Here is an 8,238-nt window from a genome sequence, read left to right as displayed (position 1 = left end):
AAAAAATATAATTTTAAATAAAAATGAAACGACATATCTCGTATGAAATTGTGTTAATTTATTTCATCATCTCTTTTTTATGAAAAAAATACTTTGGTCGAGAAAAAGAAAAAGCAGCCAATATTATAAGTAAAACTTTTAATATTCAGCGGTGTTGAAATCTAATTCACAAATTACAATCATATAAATTAATTTACATAAATTGATAAGTTTTTATATCTCCATCTTCCGCATCATCCAATGAAAGAAACCTAATATCGAAAAAGACATGGTCAGTGGTACCGTAGACGCCTTGATCCACGCCCAAATGCTGTAAATAAAATTAATAATGTTTCACTATGATAGTACATTTATGTACATAATTAGACAACTCACAGGATCATCACAAATAAGATATGAATGAATGGTGGACATACTTAAATACATTTTTATTATCATTGCATATTTATATTATACCTAGATAAAAAAAGCATAAATGCAGTTACGTCTATATAAACAATCTATCGTATCATAATCCCACTAGATAGGTTGTAGGCGGTCTAAGGAGTGATGAAATGATTTCCATCATGTGGACCGTACGTAAGCTGTAGTGTTATAATAAAGAATACGAAATATCTAGATACCTACTCGTATGGATAATCAGAAACGTAACACGGCTGTGGAGTGGGTAGGAGTCCGCAGTCGGCGATATATACACGCCGCGTGGGCCGATCTTGTGCATCCGTCGGTGTATGTTCCACCACGTGCACCACGTTTTGACCCTCCACTATCTTCAAATAGTCACACAATTTCTTATTATTAGTTTTCAATAAACGTCAAAATAGAGAAGTTTCTGTATAACCGACTTTAAGATGACAAGGTAGGTACCTACTCTATACAGTTATATTTGGACTGAATACATATTAATGATGAAATTAATTAGTATCATAAAATCAACCAAAAGGTAGGAAGGGATATAATCATTTTCTCAAGATAAGTAAACTTACACACCAGTTATTAGATAATTCAGAAATAAATACCTTTCCAACAATAGTATGTAAGTTATCCAACCACGGCGTTCCAATTGTAGTTATTATAAATTGACAGCCGTTTGTATTTCTTCCTGTAAAAAATATGGTTGGAGTTATCCATCTGGGGAGATTACGTCATGCTGTACTTATATTATTTATTGTTTTGTTACTTAGGTACCTACTGGAACACTTTCAACATACTAATATGTTTACCTTTATTGGCCATTGATACAAATCCAGCTGAACTGTGTTGTGTATCCAGATTTTCGTCTTCAAATGACTCTCCGTAAATGCTTACCGAACCCGTTCCATCGTCAGACACTACATCACCTCCTGAAAAATAAGCACAAAATATATAATAAATAAATTCGACCTATGCACATACATATAGATGTAAATAGTAAAATATAACAGGCTTTGCTTTGTTTGTTATTTTTTCATTATTATTTTACTAGTTTTAAAACCTATATTGTATTATACTATACTATATATATTGTATTATAAACTATATATATAATATTTATTAGGCGTAGATAAACACCTCCGCGTTGTCCGGGCGCGTAATTTTTCTTAAACGGTTCCGGGTATGATCCTCGTTGGAGCCAATTTCTTCTGGTCTCATGATACAATATTTGATTGTGTGGTAAATCGTATTGTACGTAAACTTTTTAAATAATTCACCAACCTTGTATCATAAATCTCTTTATGATGCGATTGAAACTTGTGCCTTTGTACGACATTCCATTTATGCCATTTGTAGCCAGTACCTTAAAATTCTTGACAGCCTTCGGTGCTAAATCTCCAAATAAGCCAATTACAACTCGACCCAAGTCCTTATTCTCATCACGTATATCTAGATATACTTGATCTGTAACTCTAAACTGCCGTGCCTATAACGGAAAAAAATAAGTAACAATATATTTTTGTACGAGTTTGAAGATAACAACAAATCCAGATATATTACCTAGGGCGTACTCTGTTTAAAAAGTGCGTAGATATTTTATAGTTCCTTCCAGTTACCGAAATGATATTGTTATTGTTAATAAATTGTGAACGCCAATACAATGGAACTCATGAATACAAACTAAGTATTTGCGAGAATCGAACCCTTGATCATCCAAAGTAAAGTAAAGCGGTATAGGTACTATTTACCGTAACAAAATATCTTATTAGCACATTATCTTATCTATGTTCGTGTAAAGCAATGACGAATCACTAGTTCATAATAATAAAATAAATATAATTCCACTTACTCTCACTAAGTAGAAACACTTAAGAAAACAAACGATTAATAATACTTTTTGAAACTCCATATTACCATAGGCGTATTTCAAGAGATACCCAAATGAATACTAGCTAAGGATTAAAGTAATGGAATGGGAAGTTAATTGAATATGCCGGCTGTGAAACCATATAAGTGTTGCTTTCCGATATGTTAAGTTTATATTTATATGTTTTTTTTATTTTAAGGGAACCAACATATCCACATTATTTTGTTTAAGTATACAGCTACATTATGATTTACAATACAATATGCAAATTAACAATACGACTCTACATATATGACTAGAAATCATTAATTGCATTGCTATCATTTAAATTGCTTGCTTTTTTTGCTCTGGGTTCGAAACTCTGATAATTTCAATACCCGTTTAAATTTGGTATGGGGATCGATCGAAGGGGAGACTGAATTGCGTAGTCTAGGCAGTATTTTATGTCGGTTTTTCCTGAAATCTCGTGTCTGCCGGCCCTGAAAAATAGTGAACACTTACTGCAAGGAAATGCAAAATTCCAATCCTAAAGATTTGTGTCCCAATTAGGGTATGTCAACCTGCGAGATAATTAAGACGCCATTCCCTTACTCCTTCAATCGGCGCGTACATTGAAATACAATTTAATATTTTTAGCTGGACATTTAAAACAATATTACTGTTACTATAGTTTTATTAGTCCAAGCCAATAATTTCTTCCCGAACGAAAACTCAAAACGTTTCAGAGTTGTATTATATTATGACAGTGCTGGATTATGTATATAGGAGTTGTAATAAAATAGAAATTCTATGAGCGTTTATTTTGGCCACTAGTCGATTGCCAACCTTCTAGACTACCACCACTAGCCGCAGCTGGGTCAGCTTGAATTCCAATTAGACAAAAAATTTAGTATTTTTATTTGTTTAATATAGATACCTAATAATTATCTTTTATACCATCTGTCACCAATACATAATTTTAGAGATTCTATATATACATTACATTATCTTATAATATTAATAATTTTAACTTTCCAAATTTTTATTGTAAAAATATAACTGCTAGAAATTATAATAATTCTATATCTTATTATTTACTTATTTTTATTATTTTTATTAATATTTTTAACTAGGTATATAGTATATGAATAAAATGAAACATTTAGTTTTAACCTTTTAAATAATTTTGTTTATAAAATATTAATAGCTTTTAAATTAATATAAAATAATTCAATACATAAAGTAGTTACAACAATTATATAAATATTTTATACACTTAAACAGAAAAAATCTAGCCCTTTTAAAGCTACTTAATACTATTCTTGTGATCTAAAGGTAATATACATATCTCTACAGTGCCTGCTTCATTATCATTCAACTCTTTATGTTGAGTAGAACATATTGGCATATGTTTTGTATGAAGTTTAATATGTGTTTTTAATTTGTCACTTCTGCTAAATTCTTTCTTGCAGTTTAATGTGTCCCTAAATGGACAAGTAAATGTTCTCCTTAACTGATGTATTTTCATATGCCGTTGCAGTAAATCTGATCTCTTAAATGTATGGCTACAAATACTACATGGATATTGTCTGTCACCATGTTTTAACATATGAACTGATAAATATTTTTTCATATGAAAACTGCTATTGCATATATTACACTGAAATGGTTTTAATTTTCTATGTACCTGCAAGTGGAGTCTTAATCTTTTGTCACTTGCAAATGTATTTCCACAGTGAATACATGTCTTTTTGTGACTTTCTGTGAGCATATGTAAGGACAACTTCTCCAATCTCCTAAATGAAGCATCACATTGTAAACATTTATATTTTTTGGGAATGGTGCTACATGCTTCAGTTCTGCATTCACTATGATTTTGATAATGTATTGCAATTTGTTCCAAAGAGTTAAACACATTATTGCATGTGGGATTATGGCATGAATACTTTGGACTTTTGTGATCAATTGTCACATGATTAAGTAAATTTTCAATACTATCATAGAAACTAACACATCCATCTTGTATACATTTAAATTTCTTTAATGACAAATGATTCTTTAAATGTGCTCTAAACTGTATATAACTAGACAGTACCATATCACAATATGAACATGAATAACTCAAAAGATCTACTTCTGTAGATTTGGCAGTAGTACCACTAAGTCCTTCTGGCCACACTCTATGGCACTTAATGTGTCTTTGCAAATGAGAATTCTGTATAAAACATCGACCACAAATTTGACATTGATATGGTTTCTCACTGTGTGTCTTCATATGCGCTAGTAAAGTGTTAATTTTCTTAAATTTTTTACTACATTTATTACATGTCATATCCTTTATCGCCTTATTTTCATTTGATGTGTCGATTGTTGCACCACATTTAGGTGACGCTTTATTTGGAGGATCTATCAATTGTGATTGATTATCTTTGACACATCGCTGACCTTTGTGATTTGTAAACAATTGCAAAGAGTAGAAAACAGTCTTACAACAACCACAAATGAAGACATCTTGATCAGAGTCGAGAACTAAAATATGAGCCATTGAAGTGGATTTCTTGGCTTTCTACTTTTTCCTAAAATAAGAAAAAAAAGATGAATTTAATTGAAATAATAGTCTATTTTTATGCTCACTTATTGAATCTGTATACAGTAAGTGTGAGTGTAAGCCATCACATAGCGTCTAGAATAGTAATTTTATTAATCAATATAATTATCAATAATAATAATATTTACCTAATGAACTTAATTTAACTAAATATATAATTTTTTTTTTTCCATATTCGTCCATCTCCTTTTCAGTGACTAAATATATAAAAGTACAAATAAATAGACACATTTTTTTTTTCCCATATTCGTCCATCTCCTTTTCAGTGATGGAACAAAGCTAAAAGGCAAAGATCCTTAGACCGTACAGCCTATTCTACTCTTAAACTTCTTCATATTTGAACAAGTGATGAGGCCAAAGGCCAATTCTTATGTATGTTTATTTATTATGTTTTCATTCGTGTTCAAAATTTAAGTCTTATCCGTAGTCCATATCCTTGTATCAATTATTTATAGTTTTATCGATATCGAGGTAACGTATAAATATATAGGTATATATGTTTCAAAATTAGTTAGCATGTCTTGGATGTCGCGCGGGATTTTTTCCGGTTTCTTGTAAATGTTCAGTAAATTATCAATAAAGACCAAGCGTTGAATATTATAAGCGGAACATTCGAAAAATATGTGATTTAGGGTCTGACTGCTGTTATTGCACTCTTGACATGCATTTGAATCAATTATTTTCATTCGGCACAAATGACTATTGAATCTAGCGTGACCAAAACGAAGTCGTATAAGGAGTGTGTAAAATTTCCGGTTTTTATAAACTCTAGATTTAGTGAACCAGGGTGAGGAATGAATATTTTTGTTAATGGAGTAAAACCAATTACCCTTGGTCTTTAGCGAAAGTTGCCACTGTTCAATCCATTTTTGACGAAAACTCTTGTAAACTATAGAAAGAATGTCGGAATAAGGTATGGCAACATCCTTGACAACGCCAATGTCATTGTTGGTGATAGTTCTTGCCAGGAAATCTGCGTTTTCATTACCGAAAACACCAATATGTGATGGTGTCCATAATAAAATAATATCATAACACTCCAATGAGAGCTCATATAATATTTGCTTAATGCTATCTATGATATAATTGGTTTTATAATGTAGTTTGTTACTTTGAAGAGCAGTTAAAACACTCATACTGTCTGTGACAATTAACCATTTTTTGCAATTGCCCCTATCATCTTTTATATAACAAAGTGCATTTAAAATAGCCAAAGATTCTGCTGAAAAAATACTAAATTCTTTATGTATTCTAGTTCCATGACCGGTTCTGATACTTGGTAAGTATAGAGCAAAGGATGTTCTCGATTCGTTTTTAGAACCGTCTGTAAATATGGATTGATGAGTTGAAAATGTAGACAACTTGTTATAAACTTCTTGTTTGGTCCTTAACTCAGAGTCAATTACAATATTAATATTTGGAAATTTACTTTCAAATGGTCCATGGTAACAATTCCAAAATCTATTGCTTTTGTGAATTTTGTATTGCTGATCAATATTGATTGAGTCAGAGAAATCATGAAGTATATAGGGAACTGTTTTAGAATTAGAAAGGGGAAATAAAGAAGTAATATGTTTGAGCTTTTGTAAGAGTGGATCTTCAGAAAAGGATAATAATTTTAGTATGAATCTTTGTTTTAAGTACCAGAATCTCAGGTTTAATGGTGGTATACAGCACTCTACTTGTAAGGAATTTATAGGGGTTGTTTTCATTGCACCAGTTATGTATCTTAAATTATTATTCTGAAGTACTTCAAGTTTATGAAGCTTGTTTTGGTCAGAACCAAAACATAGATAGCCATATTCAAAGTGGCTGCGAATCAAGGATTTGTACAGCATTAAAAGGATCTTAGGATCACATTTATATAGAGCTTTGATAATATTAAATGCTTTGGAAGCTTTACCTAGTAAATAATCAACATATTTGTTCCAAGACAAATTGCTACAAAAAATAACACCTAAAAATCTAACTTCAGCAGTAATAGGTAGTTGTGAATTATTATATAATATTTTAATATTTTTGTAGGATTTATTAGTTTTAGAAAATATTACTACTTTAGATTTGTCAGGGCTTACATCTAAATTGAGGTATTTAAAGTAATCTGTTAATCTTAACAATGCGTTACTTATTATTTCTGTAACTTTATTAATGTCTGGGCCTGAAAAGTATATAACAAGGTCATCTGCAAATTGAAGATTCCTGACATGTGGCCCTAAAATTAAATTAAGTTTGTGTATGTAGAGGATAAAGAGTAATGGACTAAGTATTCCACCTTGACACACACCTTTATAAGAAAGACGAGGTCCTATTAACTGCTTGTTAACTTTAACAAAAACTTCTCTACCATTTAAAAAGTTATAGACCCAGTTTATAATTTTTCCAGGTATACCAATAGAAACAAGTTCCAGAGTAAGAATGTGATGATTGACATTATTGAATGCACCGATAATATCAAAGAATACCCCAATCAAAACTTCATTGCATTTAAGTGCTTTAAATATATCAATATGAAGATGAGCAACACTCTCAGAGGCAGATTTACCTCTACGAAAACCAAACTGGTTTGCTGGTAATAAACAATTACTCTCTATGTAGAATTCTAATCTTTGTTTTAATAATTGCTCAAATATTTTTCCCATGCAGGAGGTCAGGGTTATGGGTCTATAGGAATCTATTTCATTTGCATTTTTGTTTGGTTTTAAAATTGGAATAATACAATCTTTTTTCCAATCGGAAGGAATAACTGACTCTTTCCACAGTGCATTATAAATACATAGAACAATATTTTTAGATGTATAAGAGAGGTTTTTTAGTAATTTATATGGTATGCCATCGAGACCAAATGCTGTATCTCTTCGGGTAGATATGGCTGCATTGAATTCAGAAAAAGTGAAGGGTTTATTTTTTTTTTTTTTTTTTTTAATTTTTATCCTGCAATCGGCTTACAAAGCCTTTAACAAATTGGTTGTGGGACTGTTGACGGGAGAGAACTATACCTCCAGTGAGGAAACCGTCTCATCGGTGAATAAGATCCCATGCATGGAGTCTCTTAAGCCTTCTGCATTGCAATGGGTCTCGTAGTGCTGTTGCAAGGATATTGGTATGCGCCCCTATACGATCTCTGTATACTCTTGTTCTGTGCTCTATTTCTTCTCTGATTGTTCTCATTCCTGTGTACTCATGCAATTCTGTTGTTCTAATGAATAGAGGTGCAGCAGTTATGGTTTTGAGTGCTTTATTCTGAAACCGTTGCAAAATCTCTATGTTGGAATTCTTTGCTGATCCCCATAACTCGATGCCGTATGTCCAGATTGGCTTTATTATGGTTTTATAAATGAGTATCTTGTTTTCCATGGTTACATATGATCCT

At 31.4% G+C, this 8,238-nt stretch overlaps 2 protein-coding genes across 3 annotated transcripts; both read right to left on the bottom strand.

Moving 5' to 3' along the window:
- Positions 1-213: 213 nt before the first annotated feature.
- On the bottom strand, positions 214-4,834 carry LOC131844640 (peptidyl-prolyl cis-trans isomerase, rhodopsin-specific isozyme-like). 2 transcript variants are annotated; one of them, XM_059193577.1, is made up of 6 exons: positions 4,751-4,834; positions 1,696-1,900; positions 1,224-1,343; positions 1,020-1,102; positions 628-770; positions 214-310 (listed from the first exon to the last, which is right to left on the bottom strand). In XM_059193577.1, the coding sequence occupies exons 1-6, from the start codon at positions 4,769-4,771 to the stop codon at positions 214-216; spliced, it is 669 nt and encodes a 222-aa protein (XP_059049560.1). In that variant the 5' UTR covers positions 4,772-4,834. The 2 variants fall into 2 exon arrangements, with proteins under 2 accessions (XP_059049560.1, XP_059049562.1); XM_059193579.1 differs by lacking the exons at positions 214-310; positions 4,751-4,834 and adding an exon at positions 2,264-2,595 and having other exon boundaries at positions 624-770.
- LOC131844639 (zinc finger protein 425-like) lies at positions 3,413-4,852 on the bottom strand. Its single transcript, XM_059193576.1, has one exon. The coding sequence runs from the start codon at positions 4,803-4,805 to the stop codon at positions 3,567-3,569; it is 1,239 nt and encodes a 412-aa protein (XP_059049559.1). The 5' UTR covers positions 4,806-4,852; the 3' UTR covers positions 3,413-3,566.
- Positions 4,853-8,238: the final 3,386 nt, after the last annotated feature.

This window comes from Achroia grisella, unplaced genomic scaffold (genome assembly GCF_030625045.1).
Source record: "Achroia grisella isolate CSIRO2021 unplaced genomic scaffold, CSIRO_AGI_Agris_v1 utg41105, whole genome shotgun sequence".
NCBI lineage: Eukaryota > Metazoa > Arthropoda > Insecta > Lepidoptera > Pyralidae > Achroia > Achroia grisella.
The sequence above is the reverse complement of the archived record's forward strand: the minus strand, read 5'-3'. Positions and strand labels throughout refer to the sequence as shown.